Here is a 25170-nt window from a genome sequence, read left to right on the forward strand (position 1 = left end):
ACGCTTTATAACTCCTACAAACTGGTCACTGGAGAAAGCATGCGTCTAGACTTACTATCATCTGGCCAAATGATGTTTATTACACACCACACTGTGCAGGTCCTCTGTCAAGAGAGGAAGGATAGAAGATAAAGAAATGAATGACATATTTACAGCAGTTTTTATACGTAGTGAATAGATACCATAACATATTATCTATGTCGATTCAACATATTATTGCTTCCTAGGAAATTTAATACATAACTCTGTCTAAGTGTCGTATCCGATGCAGACATTCCTGGTCCTGGTCTTCCATTTGTCTCTTTCTCTTGCCATAATAAAAATCTCATTGCAACTCCTGCTGTTTCCTGAACCATCGCACAGCATTTCCACCAATGGGGTTTCTCTGCTCACTTCCCATTTATTTTAGCCAGTAACACCTTCAGCTCTGATGATGTGTCCCAAGTATGTTAATTGTCCATTAATTGTCTTTCTCACATTAGAAGACTCTTCCAGCAGTTTTCCGTCATAGCGTTCATTTAGATAATCTTAGCCAGTCAGAGGCAGTCGATGGTGAGGCTTCCGTGAAGACGATCGTGTAATGTCACATCCCCAATGATTGAGACGACCCAGTCTGCGAATGGCCACGATAAAGTCAAAGTCAAACAGATCTGATTTTCTTGTTAGTTGGAGGAGTCGACCGTCCATGCAGGGGAGCTGATAATCAGTAAATGCTCATCAAAAAGTACAATGCATAGAAAGCAGCAATGAGTAAGAACAAATACGCATGTTTTGAACTTCACAAATAGAAGAGAAGCTTGTCTGCCTGATGGCTCATGTTTTATGAAGGTAAACAGAAAGGAAATGAGAAAAAATGGGCAGAGAATGCTTCTGAATGACCCTCACAAATGGAAGAGAAGCTTGTCTGTCTGATGTCTCATATTTCACACACCATAACAGAATAGAAACAGGAAATAAAGGGCAAGGATTGCTGCTGAGTTCACTGCTGAGCTTGCTGCAGCTATTAAGCCAATGCACTGCGGCAGTTGCATCAGGCAGCATGCTATTGGCTGTCAGATAAGGGGCGGGCATAAGCGTGTTCTGAGATTGGCGCTCGGTCAGTAAATGTGACATGGGCTGCGATTTTCAGTCGTGTAAGTTGACGTGATGCAGCAACGAGATCAGCGGCTGTGGTTGACAAATCTGACATGCTCCCATGACAAAAAGTCACATAATGTGACATTGGCTTTAGCAAATTTCTTTTTACCTGCTCTCTCCTTATAATTCTTTATTTTTTGCTTGAACTTGAACTGCTTGACATCTCACAGCTTTCTGGTCCACCTTCCATTGTTTTGCTTGCAGTCCATGTTTCACAAACATTAAGAGAGGTCAAACTTAACACCTCATAATGTTCACCCTTCTTTTCATTGGTATGTGTTGTGGGCAGTAGAGGCTCTGTTGCCCCGTGAAACCCACCAGACAGACGTCCAAGACACACTTATAAAAGCACCAAGGAGAATTCTTTAATATTTTTCTTCTATAAAGTGCACAAAACACCACACTCTCCACAATTCTCAAATAACAATAATGATAACAATAAATACAATAAATCAATCCTCCACTCCCAGCAGCTCCGTTACACACCTTCCCAACTCCGGCTCTCTTTGCTGGGTCTTGACCAGTCCTTTAAATAGTCCATGACCTGGAAGCACTCCATCTTCGGGTCAAACGCCACATCATCTTTCCTGAAGTAGCCCAGAAGGTACTGCGGGCTTCCATCCTTGTGCCTCTGAAGTATTTCTGGGTCGTAATAACAGTAGGAGTCCCCAGGTTCCTTGTGAGCTCCCCCTGGCAGCACCCACGGAACCCAACAGGGCTGAAGAAATGGACTCCATGTCCTATGATGCCCTGAGGGAATCTGGGGAACCATTTCTCTCCAGGGGAGCTGCCATCTAGCATCCCAGGGGAGGCAGTGTCCTAAAAAACCTGCTCTTCCTCCTTCTTTCTGTTCAGGAACGTCCCGGCCAGACTGAAACGCCGGCCATCCATCACAGTGTTGGCATTTTAAGTGTGTGTTTTAGCTCTTAAAAGGTGTTTTTGCCACAGCAGTCCTTCTCTTGATTTCGTGGTTATTTTTTTGTTAAATCTTGATAATATGCCTCCCGGGTAACAAAAGCGATCCAATTGCTTGACATTTTTGGATTTTACTTTTACTTGGCATTCTGCCACTGCTTTTTCTTTTGTAAGCACCATAACACATGTTTTCCAGCAATTCAATGTTAGCCCTTTTCTTCACTGTCTTCTACAGCCATTTTTGACATTTCCCGTAGTAGTTCTTAACTTTCAGCGGAACAAATACATGAAATGCTAAACGTGAGAGTAGAAGACAGTGAAGAAAAGGGCTAACATTGAATTGGAGCGAAACAGTTAGTTTGGTGCTTACAAAAGACGAATATATGAGGAATAAAGAAGGGCAATCTGAACTCGTATGACGGAATTTCTAGGATCTTGAACTTGTAGTTAGTGCCCTCTTACATGCTAGAAACACCACTGCAGAAGATGGATTAAAGGAAAAGATAAGGTAAGGTAATAATATTACTAATGTATTATTAATATTGCTCATGTAAATATTACATATACAGTACCTATAAAAAGTGTTCATCCCTTTGAAAGTTACATTTAATTTGGCTTTTTTGACACTGATAAACAGAAAAAAGACTTTAATGTCAGAGTAAAAACAAATAGGTGCAAAGTTAATGACAGATATAAAACATAAAATAACTGATCACATAAATATTCACCTTTCAACTCCGTATATAGCAGAAGCCCCTTTGGCAGCCATGACAGCCTTCAGTCAGTGCATAGACCTCTCTGACTCCGCTTTGCTCATCTCCACACTGATGTTTTCCCCATGTTTTTATAAAAACGCCTCAGCTCTGTCAGGTGTCATGGACATGATGAGTGAGCAGCTTTTCCCAAGTCCAGCCAGAAATTCTCTAGGACATTTACATTGCTGTTTTTAACACTAGAATCCCCGAAGCATATGGAAAAAGCTGTAATGCCTAGCCACCTTAAATTCCTTCGCACCTCCTCATCAGCATCTTTTGTTTTGTAAATATGTTGATCAGGAAGCAGCCTGCTATCCAATCCTCACTGACGCAGCTCAAGTCTCATTATCTGGGTCTGAGGTGTCTGGAGTTGTATAGGGTAAATAATACAGTATATCGTTATTTGGAACACATACATTTCATGTGTGTTTCGTGTCTACAATGATCATTGTAAATGTAGGATGACAGGAAATGTGAGGCAAGAAACGTTGAAGACATGACTAGAACAGAAACTTTTCTCATGCTATAGTACTAATGACAAAATGTTAACGTGAAGTATATAATGTCTGAAGTCCAAATATTAAATAAGCACTTTAACAAAAGGTACAAGTTTAACAAAACAAGTGCACTTTTATCCAAGAATATAACTGAAGAATAAGAAATCGGGATAGTGTATGACGCGGACACATCCACTTGGCTGGTGCGGAGGTAAGAAACATTGTCTCATAAGCAAGAGGTTGTGGGTTCGATTTCAGGTCCTTCCTGCATTTGCCATTTTGAGTAGTGAGCTGCTCATATTGTGACTTTATAGAATAAAAACATGCATTTGATTTGAGTCTGTAACAGCTGGTGTAAATTTATGGTACTTGTAAAGATTAGCATTTTTTTTTTCTATTATTCGGTTTTATTCTCTCAGTCACGTTCACACTCCCCCTGATCTGACACTGTTAGTTTTCAAAAAAAGACGTGCTATAACAGAAGTGAAGTCAGATCGGAGAAAGAGAACAGAAGCATCCCCAACCCTCACAAGAAACGTCCACTCACATATAAGAACAACGCAGCTGCACCAGGCGTAAAGGCGAAAGATGGCGCCGTTTGGATGTAGCAACAGGTCGGGCATCACCCTGCCAGTCAGTCTGCCCCAAATCTGTCCTTCAGTGAGGCAGCACGGCTTACAGAGCTCGCCAAGGTATCGTGCAAAGTCCTGTTTGTGATTTATGTTTTGTGATGGTCTTTATATGAAAAACATTTATATGTTACTTATATAAAAGCCAGATCGAATGTTATTTACCTTGATTTATTTACTTTTCTTCCTATAGCATAAAGTCACAAGTAGACTGCAGCGCTTATTGTGTTTGATCGCCATAGGCATGCTAACACAGTACATGTGAAATCTTGTTTTTAGTGTTCTTTTGTTTTCATTGTGTAGATTAAGGAGCATTTAGAGATTACAATCCGCTGAAACCCCAGTCCAGTGATCTCCACTGCCCCAGTTCTGTGACTCCTAAAACCAATTGACTGCACCAGTGAGGATTGAAGGGTGTCATATTAAAGGGGGTAAATGCTTAGGTGGTCAGTTATTGTGTAATTAATTTAGATGGCTTGGTAGAGATCTGTTTTCACTTTGACACCAATGAGGCTTTTTCTGTTGTTCAATGTAAAAAAGATTCAGTGTTCTTCCAAGTGGGGTGAAGACATGTTGAGGCCTTGTACTGCACAGTAATAAACCCGTTTGCTGTTACAAAATGGTCTACCCAGTCTGCTCACTGCTGTGATGAGGGCTCTGCTGCTTCTTCCTGTAGTCGCTCTTCATCGCGATGTTCTCACATGTTCTCATGCAGAACTCCACCTCACAGAATGAGACGGCACTCAGCCTCACCGGGAGCTGTTATCTGCACAGATGTATCGGAGAGAATGCCTTCCAGGTGAAGGTTCTGGGGTCAGACTGGCTGAACTGCACGGCTGGAGAAGCAATTCAGGTAAAAAGAAGAGGGGGGTGAGAAGAAAGATCAGGAGAGGCTGGAAGTGCTTGTGAAACTCCCACTGTGAGAGGTGCTATACTCAAAAGTCCAGTCTGATAAATTGGACTCTAAGAACGCAGTTCATGGAAATCACATAATGACAGTTCATACCATGGGGTTTTATATCTGCAGTGTTTAAATAGCCTCTGTGTATGTGTTGGGATTTCTCGGGGACCCTGTACCCTCTGATCTGTAGCCTTCCTGTCAGTTTTTTTTCTCTTTTCTATTCTTGTACACACCTTGTTGAGCCTCCAGATTTCACTTCCTGACTGCCATAACATGGACATAGGATTGTCTTCACTTTTGATTTTGTTTCCCTGTCTTCACCCCTCATAGGTACCAGGATACACAGGGGTCTTGTTCTGTCCAGATGGCCGCCTGTGTGGCCCTACAAGAGGTCGTCTTGTTCCTTTCGTGCAAGCCACAACTGTCAGCTCTGTCACCAGTCCTAGATCCACTACAGGGGCACCTGCCATGGTGATGTTCTCTTCTGTTGAGGTTGTGTTCATGGTCATGGAGAAGACCTCTGAGGTGACCACAACAACATGGTCACAGCATGCCAATCTGCCAGTGGAGGCCATGATAAATGCCACTGGAATTGACAGGTGAGTCCACCTGATCCTGACCTACTAGGCCTCGTCTCACATACTGTAGGTATCACCCTATTCACATCGGGCCTCATATCTGTCCTTTCTGTCCTCCAGGTGCCACTTTCAAAATGTTTTGCTTCACGACCCCTTACACCTGACCCTAGATCTGGTGTGGCAGTCGCCCAAGTGCAGGACCATGTCCCTCACCGATGTGTACCAAACGCTGTGGTCATCAGTACAGCAAAGACAAATCTCCTACTGGCTGCAGGGGACCAACTACACTGCCTATGAAGTCAAGTAGGTGTCTTCTGGGTACCTCCTGAGAATACCCTAAAATTGCCCAAGCTGATTTTCCTCTTATTGCATCTGCTTCAGATCTTTTAAAAAGAGTGCACATCAGTGTGTCCATTCACGTCACGTTTTTCATTGTCTCTCTCTGCAGATTACTGAGCTCATCTCTTGGCTTTCCTGATATCTCTGCCCTGCCTGGGGCACCCAACTCCTCTACAGAGAGGATGATGTCTTCAGTGGTTGTTGCCGCCCTGTGTGGCGGCCTAGGGATGGTGTTGGCCTTCTCCTTGGTTTGTGTTGGCCTCACGCTGCTCTACAAGAGGAAGCGTCTAGCCAGAATTCGGGTTCACCACCAGAGCTGAAGCAGTGGGTCATATGAGTGCTGCCATGCTGCTCTGTAGAGGGCATCAATACTGGCTGAGCTGAATGGAAAGCCTGGGCTGGGAAATGAAGAGAATCTCATAGGAGGCTGTTATATCCGCTAAAGAGGCACGATCAAGCCAAGCCACGTGTGGAAGGAGAGAGTGGAATCCATTCAGAAGAATGCACTGGACTGGTGGTCCTCCCTTTGTGAAAGACCATGGGGTACTTCTAGTAGATCTTTTAATATCATTTTTGTAAATGACTCACAGGAAACTCAGGAGGCACTATATGGTGCTCAGTCCAGAACATCAATATTTAAGATGGTACCTTCGTAGATTAACAAGGAATGTTTCAATTTCCGAATTGTTTACATTTATTTATAACCGGAGGGCAGGCAGATGAAGTGACATGCTCAGGTCACACAAGGAATGACAGTGACCTGGCAAACCTGTGGTTTCAAGTCTGGTGCCTTCACCACACCACACCACCCACCCTTTCTAGTTCATGCCAGGGTGTCTGCCCAACATTTCTAATTACAAGCCCCAACCTGATTTTTTTCCACGTTCTGAGGATTTCTCTCTATTATAAAAGAAAATCTTGAGATGAGACGAGACTATTGCCAAGAGATTTTTTTCAAGTCCTGTCCTCCTGTTAACCATTTCAGGTTGACAGCCCAGGCCCACAGTCTTCTCACGTCTCATTCGTGTGAATGCTTTTGTCAGACACGGTTCCTGCACTCTCAGCTCTTATAAATTTTTACGATCAAAATGGTTAAATGCGTATCAATAGACTATAGTGAAAGAGTTGGTGGTGATGATGTGGAAGATGAAAACGTCAACTTACAATATCCCGTAGAATATCTACAACCGTTAACGCCGTCTGGTCTCCCACCAGCCGAATTACTGTTGAAAGAAGGATGTATCATAATGTTATTGCGTAATGTATGAATGAGTGATAGGACAAGATTAGTTGTATTCAAAATTGGTCGAACAAGAAAGGTAATGTAGTACATCTTCCGTGGATAACATTAGACACCAAAGGAGATCTTGATATGCCATTCGTATTAAAACGTTTACAGTTTCACGTTACAGTAGCTTTTGCTATGACAATTAACAAATCACAGGGACAAAATTCAACAAAGTCAGTTTATTTATTAGAGAGAAAAGAAACGATATTCACTCATGGCCAGTTATACGTTGCGTTGTCACTATGAAAGTCCAAACACCGAATCAAAATTCAATGCGATGTTGAGAAAAAGTTAATTCCAAATATTGTTTTTATTGAAGTTTTACTGTAAAAATGTAAGTTTAATAAGTATCTGTGTGTTAATTTCAAAGCCAAAAAGAACGAAAATGTATAACACAACGAATACCTCTAATGCAACATGAAACATAATTTACTTTCAATTTATTACATTTTATTATGGTTAATTACTTGCTGTAATGTAAAATAGTTAGCTCTATTATGCATATGCAACAATTCCCATTAAAATAAGAATCTGTTTAAATTGTACATCCGCTTCCCCATACGCGAGTGGCAGAGCTGCAAAGTGCCCACCTGGGGGTTGGCGAGCAGGGGACAGAACCCTCTAGTTTTTTATAATTTTGTGTTTTCAGTAGATTGACAAAGGTGGTACACATGCCAATGACTGACTGGCATCGCTGTCCAGGGTCGGTTCCACCGGATGGTTTCAAAATATGTGTCAGTGTCCAGTAGTCCAGTATTGAGGGCTCTGAAAGTGAAAAGATGGACACACAACCACACAAAATGGAAGCTAAAACACCCCACTTTAGTGTTATGCCCACAGACGTCATTATTATCACTGGTCATTTTCAGTTCAAAGCATTTGATGGCCTTGAAAAGAGAAACTGAACCGCCACCACTCCCGCTGTAAGTGAAAATGGACACAAGGTGGCGCTGTCTGCTTCAGTTCAACTGATGTTATCAGTGCTCCTCTTTGATTCATTTTTACATTTTTCATTGGTTGATTTAGTTTTTCACATTGTATGCAAACCCACCGCCGGTGAGGGGGGTGTGCGTCAGGACAGACATTCAACCGCAAAAATCATTCTGAATCCTATAAGTGATGGATACTTCACAAGTCTACGCCAAAATAGTGACACAATAAAAAATGGGAATAGCTATGGAGGAAGAAGTATTCAAAACCCCTCAAAATGGAAGCAGAAATGGCAATGGAAAAGCCTAACATTTCTCATTTTTAGACAGACTTCTGTGCACACCCGCTGGTTTTTATCAACACTTTTCATTTTACCTCGAGGAGCTCTAGAGGACAACACAGAAGACACACTTTTGCTGTGCTTTTTTTTTTCACCGTATTTCAACACTAGGGGGCGCACTCCACCTCCAGTGCCCTCTTTCTTTTCTGTGGTTAATCGTTATACTGTTAAAAATGTATGTGAATATCCTTTAATTTAAGGAGTAAGACTACAATTTGGAAACAAAAACCCTGCGGGAGAAACATCTGAAGAGCAGATGGTGCCGTGTGGCACTTTTGAACACTCTGAACTATTTCCTCCATTTTAGTTTTACAATCAGGGACACAAATTGATCCTTTAAAACAAAAGGCACACCACAGAGTTGTTCAAGCCTGGAACAAACTACCGAGAGTTAGCGGAGGCAGAAGACCTTGCAGAAGGATCTGGAGGAGACATTGGGGCAGTTTAGCTGTTAGCTAATCAAGCCTGATGGACTAAATGGTCTCCTGCCGTTTGTCAAATTTCTTATGTTGTTATGCAGGTGGACACATTTGATAAGTCCGCACTGGAGACGCCATCTAATCCCATCTCTCCAATTTTAAAAATTTGCTTTTTTTTTCAAAAATTTCAGCCCAGAACATCAATCAAAATGAAACTGATCTCTCCTCCAGGGAGCGGCTCCATCTATAAGTGGAATTTGACCTCAGGGAGGGCTCGCTGTTCTCACAGATTATCCATCTAAAGGGTCCCATGAGCAGGGTCTGTCACAGGACCACCGAGTCTGGGGCTTTGAGAAGCCCCTCTGGACTGAATCATGGAAACCTCATTTAGTTGGTTGCTCCGTATTATGAAATTGCATCACCTTGGGACTTCCTTGGTGTCGAGTGGCAGTTGGGTTTTTAAGAAGCAAGGACAATGAAATGCCATGAGCAGTAATTTTTTTTGTTTGAAATGTATTTTATTGATCTTGCAGCAAGGGATTTTTTTATTGTACAGAACTATGCCTTAAACAGCTTATTACATCTTAAAAAGTCATCCTGAAGGACACCCAAAGTCCATGAAAAACTTGGAGGCCTGTGGTGTTGCTCTGCTTTCATGGTTCTCAGCTACAGATGTGGATGTGACTGGACTCCCGGATGCTGATGGCTCATTACCTAGAATTATATGTCAATTCTTCAACCGAATTCTGATTTGTGATGCGCTGGAAGGCTTAAACGTGTATTCATTCAGGAAGCTTGCATTTATACAGCAGGCCTCACTTTTGATGACTTTCATGTGACGATTATAAGGAAGGACTTCACTGACCACAGTTTGAACATTAGAACAATCGGGACAAGTGCAGGCCATCCAGCCCAACAAAGCTCGCCGGTCCGGTCCGCTGAATTCTTCCAAAATAACATCAAATGTCCACCACACTACTTGGTCGCTTATTCCAAGTGTCTATGGCTCTCTGTGTGAAGAAAATCTTCCTGATGTTTGTGGGAAATTTACTCTTAACAAGTTTCTAACTGTGTCCCCATGTTCTTGATGAAGTCTTTTTAAACTAACAGTCTCGATCCACTGGACTAATTCCCTTCATAATTTTAAACACTTCAATTACGTCACCTCTTAGTCTTCTTTTACTTAAACTGAAAATGTTCAAACCCATCAATTTTTCCTCACAGCTCCTACCGGTTAGCCCTGGACTCCGCCTAGTCGCTCTTCTCTGGACCGTTTCTAGCACTGCTATGTCCTTTTTGGAGCCTGAAGACCACAACTGCACACAGGACTCCAGATGAGGCCTCACCAGTGTGTTATAAAGGTTGAGCAGAACCTCCTAGAACTTGTACTCCACACATCAAGGCGCTAGTTAACCTAATGTTATGTTGAACTCCTTGATCGCTTCTGGACAACGTCTTGATGGAGGCAGTGATGAGTCCACTGTGACTGCTTGGTCCTCCTCATATGGGGGATTTTTAGCCCACGATTGGATGGACATTTCAGTGTGGCGGCCTTGAGCAATTACTTAGCCATTTATGAGATGCATCTCTCAATCTTCCACTAAAACGGCCTGGAGGTGTCACCATTGCACCCAGCTCATGTCTTCAAAGACTGCTGGAGGCTGTGGGGACTCACGTTTCATATATCTGGCACTTCAGGGCATTGGTAAGAAGTTTTAGGTACTGACAGAGGTCATCTGCCATTAGTCTCATGAATGTCTGTCATTTATCTCCATTCCCACCCCGCTCTGGAGATCTGGTAACATGTGCCTGGGGGCCTCACACATCCTAGAGATTTCTTGACCTGAATGTGCAGAATTAAAAGAGTACATTTTCCCAGAACTATACTAAAAATGGAGCTGTGGAGAAGAAGGGCGACAGTTGAAAGACACAGAAGGATACGTTTGTCTAAAACCGATGTCACCTTACACGACGTCTAGTTGGAGGAAACGTCAATCTTGAGGACTGCAGTTGTTGATCTCGTCAGTGCAGGATGGCAGATTACACAACTACAGTCTGCAGGTTACGTCATATTAGCTGTTTGTGTGACCACGTTTGAGCGCAGTTTCACACCTAATCCAAAGTATCACAAGCTCACCCCTTTATCTGACCCTAACACTGTGCTGACTGATAGAGTAGGCGCCGCTCTAATGCTTTCCAGGTTCTGCAAGTTCAGCTGCGATCTCCTGCCTTTTTATTTCTTATTCTGTCGTGGTATGTACAGCACATGACATCAGACAGATGGCCTTCTCTTCGTTTCTTACTCTGCGTCGCTGCTGTTTGCATTTCTGAATGTCCATTTATTGGTCGTCGGCGCTCCTGCAGACGCCTCTGTGACTTCACACAAACGCTAACTCGGACTTTACTGAAATGAGTCACTGGGCATGCCAGGCGGCACGACTGCTGGTCACCCTGCTACGGCTTGTGACTCGCCATAATTAGAAACCGAAAACTTGTGTAATGTGACAGGGCCTTAGGAGGAGAGCACCTGTCTGGTAAAAAACAAAGTCTATTAGAAGAGGCCCACGTGGACCTTCAGTTAGCTTCTGTAAGATGAAGGATTCAACACTCGCTCGAATACGTTAGTGTGGCAGGAAAAGAGAGAGGATAAATGGCTGACTTGTTTTTTAAGTCGTCTTTTTGTCACGTGTCCAGTTTAAATGACGTTCTGACTTGCATGTCCGACCAACCTGCAGCCCTCACCGACCTCATAATAAACAAGAAAGGCTTAAAATACGTAACATCTTTTTATTGAATAGAACTGACAATCAGCCTCTCATAGGTTTACAGATGTCCATAAAATACCATCAGGCACGTCCTCTAACAATGCTGGTTTTGAGCTGGCATGGCTGCCCGCTCCCTGACAGTACACCATCTTCACATGAGCTCTATGTTATATTGCTTTAGTTTTTTTTATGCTTCCTAAACTATTCATAAATAATTTATTTTTACTCTCTATACAGTAATTGTGTGTCTGTGTCTATACCGTTGATTTATGACTTTCAGGTTATTTTGCCCATAATTCACTTACAGGCTTTAGTGGCATTTCAAGTCTAAGAGAGGGCCTGTGATTTATTTACTGAGGGGACCTGATATGGCACAGCACAACGCAACATCGCCCCCTGCTGATCATCTCACTTTCTATGTATACCACCAGAACGAATAAAAACCAAAAAAAAAAAAGGCTTCACCCCATGGTACACCGAGTGCTGCCAGCTTGTTCAGTAATCGATGGGACTGGGCACACCAATGCCAACAGCTCAGCCATTTTTAAATACCTGCACACACACTGCTGTTATTAAACTTGAATTTGAGAAATGTCTACACATCCCGCTATTTCACTCCACTAAAATCACATCACGGCATGGTGTTAGTCGTGTGAGGAGAGGCCACATTGACCCCCATACATGCTGACAGCCCCCAGTACATTAATGAGGAGGCACACCTGCATGTGTATGAGGGAAACATCACCCGAGATGGGATGCCAGTCCAACACTAAGCCTGCCCGTGCCCACTCACAACGGGCCAGCATCTCATCGCCCTGACCTGTGCTTCTTTGGCAGGCAGGAAGAAATCGAAATTCCCAACACGACGTGATTCTCCACATAGAGATCTGGCCAGGATTTGAACCCGGGTCCCTGAAGTCGTGAGCCAGCATCCTCTTATAAATTTTTTAAAATTCAGTGAATTTTTTTTTTTTTTTTGTTTAACTTTCCTTTCAATTTTGTATTTAAATTCACCAAACGCTCTACAAGCACTATGGGTGAGTGGTTACAGATTAGGCCTCCCGGGTTCAAGTCCTGGCCTGGCCACTCACTCTCTCTCTATCACTTGCCCGTTTTCTCCTCGTGTTGTGTGTAGATTTCCTCCAACATGCCAAAGGCTATTTGTGAAGTTGGCACTGCTGCCGAGTCCTGACTTAGCACCTTCCATGCCAGGATTTGTTTTGGCCGCCAGCAACTCTGTAGAACAAAAATAAATAAAATAAACAGAAAGTGTATGGATAAAAAAAAACAAACTGTAAATGTGTTCAAATGCATCAAATTCATTTAAGAAAATAAAAAAGTGTTTCCTGTCTCAGAAGTGGACGCTCGAGGTGAGGGCTCAGCATGCTACTGGGTTCAGGACCCTCTATTAATGGCAGCTGTAGACCCCTGCTGCTATGATTTATCACAGTTCTTTATATTCTTTAGCCTTCTCAAGTCCACTTAACCCAATTCATTGCCCTGCAGGGGTTGCAGCCTACCTGGGGCAGCGCATCACTGGGCACCCATTACGGGATCACCAGTTAACCTGACACACACACCTTTGGGGATCGGGAGACAAATCTCACATACCTGGGAGAACACGTCACCCCTACAGAGACCACAAGTAAACGCTGCGCGCTGGTCCTGCGAGGCAGAAGCACTAAGCACTGCACCACCAGGCTGCCCTTTTCTACCTGGACGGCAAATCAAATTAAATAGTTTGGTTTTTTGGACAAACCCCAGAAAAGGAAAGTGCACAGGCGCCACAGATCCCTCCGACATTTGAAAATGTTTTTTTTTTTGGGTGGGCGGCATGGTGGCGCAGTGGGTAGCGCTGCTGCCTCGCAGTTAGAAGACCCGGGTTCACTTCCCGGGTCCTCCCTGCATGGAATTTGCATGTCCTCCCTGTGTCTGTGTGGGTTTCCTCCCACAGTCCAAAGACATGCAGGTTAGGTGCATTGGCGATTCTAAATTGTCCCTAGTGTCCCTTGGTGTGTGTGCGCCCTGTGGTGGGCTGGCGCCCTGCCCGGGGTTTGTTTCCTGCCTTGCGCCCTGTGTTGGCTGGGATTGGCTCCAGTAGCCCCCCGTGACCCTGTAGTTAGGATATAGCAGGTTGGATGATGGATGGATGGATGCCATAAGGCGTTAAAAAGAAATACTGTATAAGTAAAGAACTTTTTACCAACTTAAAGATGATAATTAGATAATCTTTTAAAATATACTAGCCAAAGTACCTGGCGTTGCCCAGATATATTTGTACAATGGCTAAAAGAAAGAAAGCAAAGGATCTGTGTGTTTTTGAAATGGTGACCCTGTTGTCATTGTTAGCTGTCCCATCTGTCATTCACTCTGCCTCTCCATCAACGTCTCTACTCTCGTGTGTCGAGAATTTGATCTTGTTGGATCTGATTGGATTCTAGAATTGCAAGAACTCCTTGCTGGGTTGTGACCATGAACGCTGTCATGCCTGACTTGTCATCTTAGCTCAAGCTAGACAGTTCATAGTGCTTAACACATGGAGAGTGGCCGACAAACAACAACCCTTTGATTCTCCTTTGTGTTGTGCTGCACTTCCATTCTTGGTGAAGCCTCGGCAAACACCCCTCTACCAAAGCACAAGATACTCCTTTTTATATTTTAGTAGACAGAAGCAGCACGTGGCGCTGCCCGGGTAAGCCATGTCTGCCTTCAGTCTGCTCAGGTGGTTCACTTGCTCTGTGCCAGCAGGTGGCAGTGGTGTGCAAACTGAAGCAGACGAGTAAAATAAGAACAAACCTCTGGATCCCCAGGGTTCAAATGTGCGTTCAAAAATAGTTAAGGCTGACCGCATTGTCCTCGAGAGCAACTATTCAAAAATCAGTCAAAGGGTATAGGACTGTATAGAAGACAGACAGACAGACAGACGTTCTGTTTTATATTTAAATTTAACAACACTAAGGTAACTCTTGTCTGCTGTTTACATACTGTAGAAAAACCTTCATAAACGTAGAGAAGTATCAGGGTCCAAAAAGGCACCCCTACTTCCATCCATCCATTATCCACCCCACGATATACTACCAGAGTCACGGGGGTCTGCTGGAGCCAATCCCAGCCAACACAGGGTGCAAGGCAGGAACAAACCACGGGCAGGGCACCAGCCCACCACTGGGCACACACACGGGACGATTTAGGATCACCAATGCACCTAACCTGCATGTCTTTGGACTGTGGGAGGAAACCCACGCAAACACCGGGAGGACATGCAAACTCCACACAGGGAGGACCCGGGAAATGAACCCGGGTCTCCTAACTGCGAGGCAGCAGTGCTACCCACTGCACCACCGTGCCGCCCCCACCTCTACTTCAAATGAAGAAATTAGATTTGTAAAATTACAGCTAAATATATTTAAGTATATGTTAATTTAAAGATCAGGGGTTCTTAACCTGAGGTTTGTGGACCCCTAGGGGGTCCTTAGATGGGTTTCACGGGGTCCGTGAGGTTCAGATAAAAATGAACATTTATATTCACTATATAGGCTGGTACTGTTGATTTAGAGCAGTAATGGTAGTAGAAAACGTAGTAGCAGGTCTGTTTTAATTTGCACAACAGGATTGTATTTCATAATTATCATATAAAAAGGAGTGTTTGTTTAAAGTTTAATTATACTTTGTGTATGTCATATATATATATGAGACATCTCGATAAATAAAGTACATGATATTCATTGTGTTTATGTGAATATTGCTGGGGCACGAGGTCCACAGCTTTCATCAGATCCTTAAAGGGGTCCATGACTTCATAAAGGTTAACAATCATCACTGGTATAGATTAAGGTAATTACAGTATATGGTAAAGTATTCAAGGTATGTTTGTATTTCTTATGTCCGCTCACACGAAGTACTTATAATAATGGATAAAAATGAGAGTTCAAATTCTAAAAAGGTTTTAAGAGTCGGGCCCAGGGATAATATTAAATACTAGGGCCCTAAAAATAAAGCGTAACATTGGGACGACATATGATGAGGGTAGAGGGAGGCGTAGTGACAATATAAAGATATAACGAGAGCCGGTAATGTACGATGTGATGGCGGACTACGATAGCTGAGAACATTCGCTCATCTGTGTGGAGGCGTTACAACTGCAGGGAAAGTTAATAACTTTTTATATTCTCTATTGTAATTCTGACTAAATCCATTCCATGCCCACTTTGCCCTTAATGCCCACTGTGACGTGTGTACTGGTGTTCTGCTATGCCCACTGCAGCTCTCATAGGTCTGTCCAGATTCATGCGGCCCCGGAATAGAAACAGATGGGCATACAAAAAAATAAAATGAATATGTAAGACACCATGAAGAAACACGTAATGGCGATGCAATGGTTAGTGCGGCTGCCTCACAGTCCTGGGTTCAAATCAAAGTCTGCCCATTCTCCCGGTGTCTTTGTGGCCTCATCGTGGTGTGTGCCCAGATGTTAACTGGCGACTCAAACTTGCGTGAGTGTGCCAAGTGATGGACTGGCATGCCATCTTGGGCCTGATGTGACTGGGATGGGCTTTGGCTTCAAGAGACCCTGAACTGGATACGCAGATCAGAAGATGGATGGATCAGGGTGGTGGGCACTGGGTGAAGGGAAGGGTACAAATTTATATATGAAAATGTCTGCCTTTGCTATCCTCTTCCTTTCTCTGAAATCAAATAAAAATTGTTCTCACTAAAGCAATATGGATCAGTGAAGGATTTTGATTCATTTTAGGTGGAAAAAAAAAATCTTACTTCTATTTTGTAAATTTGGCCCATTTGAACACATCGGCAGGGTTGAATTTGAGATTATTACAAACGCTGTATAAATGAAGACCCCCACACTGGGCTGGTATGAGTGAGGCAGAGGGGGGCGCTTGAGCTGCTGTGCCCTGTGATGGGTTGGCATCTCGCTCTCACCTTCTGCCCAGTATTGCTTTGGTGCCCACCAACTTTATAAAACGATTTATTATGACGGCAGCATGGCACAGGTGTGTGCTGGGAACAGCTTCTGGATTCTTTATAACGTACCCTCACATTGAAAAACAAATCCCAGTTTCGTGCATTGGAAAGTTCAGACTTCTGAGGTGATGACGACCGCATTGGACAGACGTGGGCAGCAAGCGGCCATCTTCTACAAACAGGACTGACCCTGCACTAAGGAAACAATCTAAATAAAAATATGTCACCGTCTGAATGAGGAGGAAGTGAACAACACAGTTTACCTGATGAGTGTTTGCGTTGCCCTCAAATCAGTTTAGTGGCCATTATGACTGTGAGAGGTGTGCTGGACGCTCCTACAGCTTATGTAATTAAAAGGCGCCATATTGAGTTAAAGTCAAGAGGACAAGCAGACTGATACTGTTCAGCATACAGTGTGATGGCAGGAGATGTGGGCGATGGGCCGAGTGCCACTCATATGGGGCTGGTGAATGAATGTGAGAAGGCAATCATCTCGTGGGTGGATGACTGACTACCAATAACAGTAAATAACAGACAGGCAGTGCGTTTGTGGTGAAGGAGATACCTCAAAGAGACAGAAAAAGTGTTACACCATCACAAGAGGAGCGAAAAACAAAATACGAGAAAACATGCCGCTCAAGTGCTAAGGAGTCAGTAAAGCAGGGCGTTCAGGGGCACGATGAGGCCGAGCAGGAGGCTGACCGGGACCCCCGTCCTGTGTGCGCCCCCCATCAGCTTGTCCTGGTTGGCCTGCTTTCGTTTTCTGCACAGGTCATAAAGGTTGCCCTGGAAGTTGAGCTTTTCTGATTCTTGCCGCAAGGAATCCCAAATGCCCTGCACCTCCAGCTGGCAGTCCGAGATGGCAGCCATGCCACACGCATGAAATTCGTCCCAGTGTCTGCAAACAGGGAACAGAGAGAAAGAGAGAAGAGCAGAGAGTTAGAACTGGAGATGAAAAAGGAGAAAAACGCACAGAATTAGTACAGCGCCAGTCAGGCCAGGGCATTTGGGGGAGGCGGGCGGTGTGGGCAACTCACACCGAGGAGACGCCACATTATGGCTTATATTGGCACTACTGGAATTGCTTCCCATGTCACAAAACGTTTATCTACTTCATTACCAAAATGCTTGTTATTAAGGACATGTCCTCTCACACTGAGAGCCTCCAACACCTCACTGGCAGCTCACCCTGGCACTGCCAAAGGCCTCGGAAATGAAACTCAACTGATTAGTGCAGGAGCGTGCCATTTTGTTTAGTTCAGCTTCATCACTTTATTAAATAAATGTTATTAATCACATTGAGGTGATGCTGATAGGCAGATAAAAGGCACTACATGACAGATAGATATGAAAGTCAATAGATAGATAGATGTGAAAGGCACTATATAATAGATAGAGAGAGACAGATAAAGTGAAAGGCGCTACATTAGATAGACAGATGGATAGTCTTGGTGTTTCTGACACAGATCAGCAGAAAAAAAAAAAAAGACTTAAATGTCAAACTGAAACCCGATCTCTGCAAAGTGGTTTAAATTAAATTACAAAAAAACCAAAATAATGGCTCACATACGTACTCACCCTCTTTAATGTGACAGACCCACAGTAACACCTCACTGGTGCAGCTAATTAGCTTCACCAGTCTGGGCTTTCAGTTGACCGCAGTCTAAATGCCCCTGAATATGGAAGGTTCAGCTCGTGGCGAGTCAGTATGGTGGCCTAACCTACCCAATGAAAACAAAAGAACACGCCAAGCAACTCCATGAAAAGGACAACTCGTAGGATGGAGAAAAGAAAATGGCCAAGTCACTGAATTTCCCTTGGAGCCCAGTTAAATAAACCATTAAGGCATGGAAAGAACATGGCACAGTTGTAAATCTGTCGCCATCCACAAAAAACTGAGGTATTGTGGAAGAAGAAGAACACCACCACTAGTGAGGGAGACCACCAAGAGACGTCGGACGGAGATGCAGGCTACAGTGGCTGAGATTGGAGAGACGGTGCACAGATGCCTCACCAGTTACAGCTTTATGGAAGCGTGGCCAAAACTTGCCTTGGCAGTGACATTCATGTCTCTGGTGACTCTTCCTATGAAGTCAGTAGACGGATTGGCAGAGCATGAGGGGGTCATGATGTCACTGGAAAGGCGTGTGTGGCACTCCTCATATCTATGCAAAAGGACGAAGGTCCAAATCTTTAGAATCCTGGTGCTTCCTGTCTTGCTATATGGTTGTGAGACATGGACGCTATCCTGTGATCTGAGACGAACACTGGACTCCTTTGGTGCTGTGTCTCTCCGGAAAATCCTTGGGTACCGTTGGTTTGACTTTGTGTTGCTCATGGAGTCCCGACTGAGGCACATTACCTGCATTGTGAGGGAGCATCAGTTACAGCACTACGGCCATGTGGCGCGTTTCCCAGAGGGTGATCCAGCTCGTAGTATCCTCATTGTTGGGGACCCGAGTGGCTGGACCAGGCCAAGGGGTCGCCCACGCAACACCTGGCTGAGGCAGATAGAGGGTCATTTCCAGAGGGTGGGACTGGACCGCGTGTCTGCCTGGGGGGTTGCCAACCGGGATCCCGAGTTGTTTCGTCGTGTAGTGGGTGCAGCAACACTCTGTACCAGCGCATACTCCCCAACCTGACTTGAGTTGTGACCAAAAGAAAGCCACTATGACATCTCAGAAGAAGACATGTGGGAGACTCAGAAGTCAGCTAGAAGAAGGTCTAATGAGACCAAAATTGAGTTTTATGGCCATTAAAAAAAGCACATTATTGATTGGAGCAGGGTGGTGGCAGCATCAGGCTTTGGGGACACTTCTCTGCAGCAGGTCCTGGAAGCCTTCTGATGGCAGAATGAATGTAGCCAAACATGGAGAAATCTTGGGGGAAAACCTAATGCAGCATCCAGAAAATGTGCACTATAGGAGAAGGTTTGTTTTCCTGCAAGACAACGACACCAACGATGAAGCCATAGCTACACAGGAATGTGCCACAAACATCAAATGTTAACGTCCTGGAGTGGCAGAGCCAGAGTCCACATCTCAATCCAGTGGAGGACTTGTAAAAGGCGGCTCACTCACGATCTCCATGACACCTGACAGAGTCTGAGCAGATTGACAAACAGGATTAATGAGGAATAAACGTCAGAGTAGAGATTTGTAAAGCACCAGCACGACTCAGAGGGTCCGGAGCACACAGACTCAACGCCGTCATGGCTGCCAAAGGGGCATCTGCTGAACACTGGCATAAACGGGGTGAATATTTACAAGATGGGTTATTTTGTGCTTTATATTTGTAGTTAATTTAGACCACTTTACAGAGATCGGTTTTCACTTTGGCATTAAAGAGTCTTTTTTTCAGTTGTCCAGTGTCAAAGAACCCAATTTACATCCACTGTGAATCAGTGCTGTATAACAATATATTCCCAGTTATTTATTTGGCTTACACCTTTTATGATACAATTGGTTACATTTCTTGTGTTTTCCCAGTTAACAGCAGAGGCACATAAGGAGGCTTACTTGTGGTCACACAGTGTCAGCTGTCAGAGTTTGAAGTCTAAAGCCTTAACCACTACGCCACACTAGAAAGTGAAGATTTACAAAAGATGAATATTTTTATAGGCACTGCAGACAGACAGACAGACAGACAGACAGACATTTAACAGACTACTTACTACAACAAAATGACTCGCCATCTTCTTTCTTTTGCTCACTTTTCCCCATTTCTTACCTGACACTTGTCAAATTTGCACATTAAAACTTTTCTATGAAAACAAAGACCCTGCCTGTACATTGAGCAAGAAAGGAGAACAATGAATCTTAGCCTGGAGTTGTCTATTAATTTTTTACATCTAAGATGTCTCACTTAAAGGTTTTCCAATGTTGTTTCTTGTCCTAGTGTGTGTATAAACTCAGGGAACTCCACTTTCTGTAATCCATCTCACCTGAAGAAGGTGCCCGAGTTGCCCTCTTAAGCTGGCATATTGTAATCTTTAGTTAGCCAATAAAAGGTCGCATTTTGCTTGACTTCTCACTCCATTCATAATGGCTAACACCGTACAACACCCCAGTACTATGAAAACCATCTAAATATCAATCATATATAACATTAAATGGGTTTCTTTAGTCCTCTGCCCACTTTCTCAACTCTCTTCTTTGAAAAGACCCCAATACACTACATGGTGCAGTTGTTGACCCCCCAGACTCACTGGGCCAGATTAGAGCCACATACGTACAGTACATGAGCACTGGGAGCATACAGATACCCACACAGAAAAGAAACTGGGAATAAAACTGGAGCTGAAGAGCTTTGAGTTGACAATGCTGCCCTCTACACTGCCATGCCAACCAATTATATTCTCTATGCCTGTACAGACACTTTATACTCCGTATATATCTAAGCATATTCACGCAAACAGGCAGACACACACATACACTTCACAAAGCCATCAGTCGTCCACTTCATAATCACTTATTCAAGGGAAGTATGGTGGTGCAGTGGTTGACCCACCGCCTGACAGATTCAGCACCAGGGTTTCAACCCCATGCTCAAGTAACTGGTTTTAAATTCTGGGTTTTCTCCGAGTATTCCCACATGTCAAAGCTGCTTGAAGATTCTAAAATGACCTTGTGTGCGTTGTGCATGAGATGTTTCCAAGATGGATGGACTGGGCTGGTTAATTTCTTGCCTTGTGCCCCAGAATGAGTGAACGGGGTTAAAATTGTGTTAGATTTAGAAGTATAATGCAGTATGTCTATCAAACACACACCGAGCGAATTATTAGGACCACCGGTACACCTGCTAATCCACGCAGTTTTCTAATCAGCCAATCATGTGGCAGCAGCACAATGCATAAAGCCACACAGATTCGGGTCAGGAGCTTCAGTTAATGTTCACATCACACACCAGAGGGTGATCTCAGCGATTTGGACTGCAGCACGATTGTTGGTGCCAGAGGGGCTGCTTTGAGTATTTCCGTGGGGATTTTCACACACAATGCTCACTAGAGTTTACTCAGAATAACGTGAGAGAGAAAAGATAAAAAAGAAGTGGCAGCTCTGCAGATGGAAACACCTTGTTGGTGAGAAAGGTCAGAGGAGAACGGCCAGACTGGCCTGAGCTGACAGAAAGGCTCCGGTAACTCGGATAACCACTGTGTACAACTGTGACGAGCAGAAAAGCATCTGAGAATGTGAAACACGTCAAACCTTGTGGCCGAGAGGCAAAGACCACGTTGGGCTCCACTTCTGTCAAGAACGTTAGGGTGCAGGGGGCACAGGCTCACCAAAACTGGGCAGTTCATGACTACAAGAACGCAGCCTGTTCAGATGAATCTTGATTTCCGTTGAGGTGCACAGATGGAAGTTGGTGCCAGCAGCATGAATCCACGTACTGCACCTGTATTGGGTCAGCAGTCCAGACTGGTGGTGATGTCATGGTGTGGTTAATGTTTTCTTGGCACAATTTGAGCCTGTTAACACCACCATCGCTTGAATGCCAGAGCCTATTTGAGTTGTGTTGCTGACCATGTGCCTCCCTTCATGTTCACACTTTACTCCTCTTCTAATGGCTACCTCCAGCATGCTAATGCACCATGGCACAGAGCAGAAGTCGTCTCAAACTGGTCTCGTGATCATGAAAATGAGTTCAATGTTCTTCAGTGGCCTTCCCAATCACCAGATCCGAATTTAAGAGAACGCCTTTGACAGGAGATTCACAACACGAATGTGCACAAACATGGAGCAGAGTCTCAAAAGGAACGCTTCCACCATCTTGTGCAGTCCATGTGGTTTTGAGAGCAAAAGGTGGCCCTACCCAGTGTTAGTGAGGCGGTCCTAAGAATTTGCTTAGTGAGTGTAAATGACGACGTACTCGTATATGCTGGCCACCCAGTTATCAATACGAGCTCACTGAAAACTTGAAAGACGTGGCGCACCGGTTAGCAGTGCTGCCTCACAGATTCAGTGTTCTGATTCAAACCCTGCGCCCGATTGTTGTCTGCATTTTGTTTTTACGTTCTCCTGGTGTCTCCGTGTGGGTTTGTCTTCACGTGCTTTACTTTTTCTTTCCACATTCCAAGGCCTCGGAGGTTCAGTGAATTGCTGTGTTCAAATCGGCCCCAAGTGGGTGTGTGAGACTCGTCTAAAGGCTTTGCCTGCTTTATGTCTGATGCTGCCAGGAGAGGCTCCAGCCCCCCTTACAAATGCATTAAGCAGGCTATAGAATGTTATGTGACTGTGCATGTTAGGATGTCACTTACATCCGCTACCAAACGGAATAAATCTGTGTCTGCCTATCCACTTATTATCTTAACCCATTTATTCCGACTCAGGGTCACATCCTAAGTAAATAATGAGCCCCGTTAAATAAACCACTGCGTGCCTCCTGTGCCCGCTTTCCTGGAGTCGGCAATTCCTCTGCTCATTTTGAATTTAAATTAAAACGCACTTATTGCCTTGCCATTTCGACAATTTACCAAAAGCTTTGATAAATAAATAAATATCATTAAATATTAACTGAACAATCATTATAAAGCAGTGCCCCTCGCCGATCTGCCCTTTCATTCTGTTCGTTTTCAGCCTCCCAAATCAAATTTCCAGCATGTTTATCGCCGTGATATTTACACCTCGTCAAAAATCTGAAATGCCTGTGCAGTTAAGCAATGACCCCCACCTGCCTTCATATTAAAATTCAGTTCTCTGCACTGGAAATCTGTGCCAAAGTGGTGCTTGAACAAAAACACTCAACGGCAACACCCGCATTAAATGGCGGACCGGTGGTTGGTGCGCTACCTTACAAGTCGAAGAGCACGGGTTCAAACATGGTGGGTTAGGTATGCTTCTGGAGCTTATCCCAGCTACCAAAGCTGCAAGGAAGGAACAAACCCTGGTCAGGACATCAGCATACTGCAAGACCAAACACACACCCGGGGCAGTTTAACGCCGCCAATTCGCCTGTGTGTGGACTATGCATGGAGGAAACTCACGCAGACCTGGAGAACATGCAGACTCCACGCAGTGAGAAGCCGAATCCAGGTCGGCTTACTAAGAGGGAACAGCGCTACCACTGCCCTATACCCTATCATAATATTAATAGTAATTTTGGTTTCACTTTATGTTTTGACCGCCCTGCCCTGCTATGTCCATCGAAAATGCATGGACGGATCACTAAATCCACGGCGAATACGATCGAGCGATCCCACTTCTTCATTGTTTTTATCCACCCCAAAAAAAAAATTGAGTATTGCTGTTGCGTTACAGCAAAAGGACAACAAAAAAAATCAAGTCATAAATAAAAAAAATATTAGCGTTTAATATGAAATAACCACGACGGGCAGGTCTCTGATTTATTTGGCGTTATTACTGGACTCTGAAAACACAGTAGATCGATGGTTAAATGAGCACATACAGCGACCCCTTTAACACTTTCGTCACAGCTAAATGACCACCTTATGAATAGCCACAGATGCACTTCTAAGTGTTCATTTAAGTTGGTAGCGGGGACTCAACACTCCCTCTCCTCCTCCGCCGCCCCATTCTACTGCACACTTACAGAAAAGTGGTTTTCCACGTTTCTTTAAAAAGCCGTCATTAATAAATGATAAGATGTGCATTTGCGGCGGACTCTCGCGCTCCAGCTCTCGGCTGCACGTGACTGAAGCCACGGCACCGAGGGGGTCGGTCGGCCGGCCGGGATGCCGAAGATTCGTAGCCTTCCAGTGAGAAGAAGCCGCTCGGGACATCTGCCGAGTGACAAGCAGCCATCTGCGTATAGCCGCATGGTCATTTCTGACACTTGTGTGCCGAAGCAGCGGACACTCCCCTTCCCCTCCAAGCCCCCCGAAGACGAGGCCATAAGACTCACGCGCACACGTTGTCGATCTCCTGCGAGTCCACCAGCTCCTGCTCCACATACTGACTCATGTTGTCTCCCAGGCGTAGCAGGCATTCGGAAAATCCTCGATAGATGTCCTTACAGCGCGACCCCCCAGCGCCGGCAGCCCAGCCTAGAACTGAAAGGGAGAAGCGGTTAAGGCGCTATATTACAGGAGAGCGGGAACTACCCGATTCGTTCACATGCAACCCAGCGCTCTCCGGACAGGCAACGGACAAAGTGCCCAGCTCGTGTTAGGCGCTGCCAGCCCAAGACACAAATCGGAAACCTTCTAACGTGACAGAGTGGACAATGGCAGCCTTTGATGCCAACTTCACCACATTGTAACAGCGGGTCGAGGAGCATCGCATTTCGGTGCATAGACACGCGGACTCCATTAAAGGCGCTATATATGACACATCACCCGCATAGATCAGTCTCGTTAAAAAAAAAAAAAATAAGGTGCACAACAGGAAAGGAAGACGGACGGTAAAGACCGATCCATATTCAGGGGTGGGTGAGAATCGGTTAGGGAGAGAAATGACACAAAGACATCCAGGATAGGTCGAGGAAGACTCACTAGTGTGCATGAGCAGCAATGTCAAACCCTTGAACCCGAGCTCCATCCCAGCCAGCCTGTCAGCCAGAGCCAACGGAACGAAATAAAGCAAGCAGCGATGCAAAAGGGAAAAAAAAGGAACGAAGCATCTGCTTAGACAGCGAGAGAGCGAAAGGAGGAGGAATGGAGCGGGCTGGAGGGGGAGAAGGGAGGGGGCACTGTGTGTGTGTGTGTGTGTGTGTGTGTGTGTGTGAGTAAGAGAGAGA

General features: G+C 44.5%; 2 protein-coding genes across 2 annotated transcripts in view; one reads left to right on the forward strand and one right to left on the reverse strand.

The window, feature by feature from the left end:
• Positions 1-6432, forward strand: part of LOC120524495 (leishmanolysin-like peptidase 2) — a 31261-nt gene extending 24829 nt beyond the window's left edge. Inside the window, exons 13-16 of the mRNA XM_039746332.1 lie at positions 4649-4786; positions 5165-5433; positions 5533-5715; positions 5861-6432. Coding sequence (XP_039602266.1) covers positions 4649-4786; positions 5165-5433; positions 5533-5715; positions 5861-6071 — 801 coding nt within the window. The 3' untranslated portion in view covers positions 6072-6432. The remainder of the gene's footprint in view (positions 1-4648; positions 4787-5164; positions 5434-5532; positions 5716-5860) is intronic.
• Positions 6433-14814: 8382 nt separating this feature from the next.
• LOC120524505 (neuritin-like) lies at positions 14815-25072 on the reverse strand. Its single transcript, XM_039746343.1, has 3 exons — positions 24926-25072; positions 24337-24484; positions 14815-17371 (listed from the first exon to the last, which is right to left on the reverse strand). The coding sequence occupies exons 1-3, from the start codon at positions 24969-24971 to the stop codon at positions 17125-17127; spliced, it is 441 nt and encodes a 146-aa protein (XP_039602277.1). The 5' UTR covers positions 24972-25072; the 3' UTR covers positions 14815-17124.
• Between the last annotated feature and the right edge of the window lie 98 nt (positions 25073-25170).

Source organism: Polypterus senegalus, chromosome 1 (assembly GCF_016835505.1).
Source record: "Polypterus senegalus isolate Bchr_013 chromosome 1, ASM1683550v1, whole genome shotgun sequence".
In the NCBI taxonomy this organism is placed as follows: Eukaryota; Metazoa; Chordata; class Cladistia; order Polypteriformes; family Polypteridae; genus Polypterus; species Polypterus senegalus.

What these genes read in the sequence shown, in the direction of transcription:
- LOC120524505 (XM_039746343.1), bottom strand. Translation starts at nt 24,971, where the DNA reads ATGGAGCTCGGGTTCAAGGGTTTGACATTGCTGCTCATGCACACTA. An exon ending in ATTGCTGCTCATGCACACTA is followed by an intron (nt 24,485 to 24,925) that starts GTGAGTCTTCCT and finishes TCTCCCTTTCAG; the next exon opens with TTCTAGGCTGGGCTGCCGGC. An exon ending in GAGATCGACAACGTGTGCGC is followed by an intron (nt 17,372 to 24,336) that starts GTGAGTCTTATG and finishes CCCTGTTTGCAG; the next exon opens with ACACTGGGACGAATTTCATG.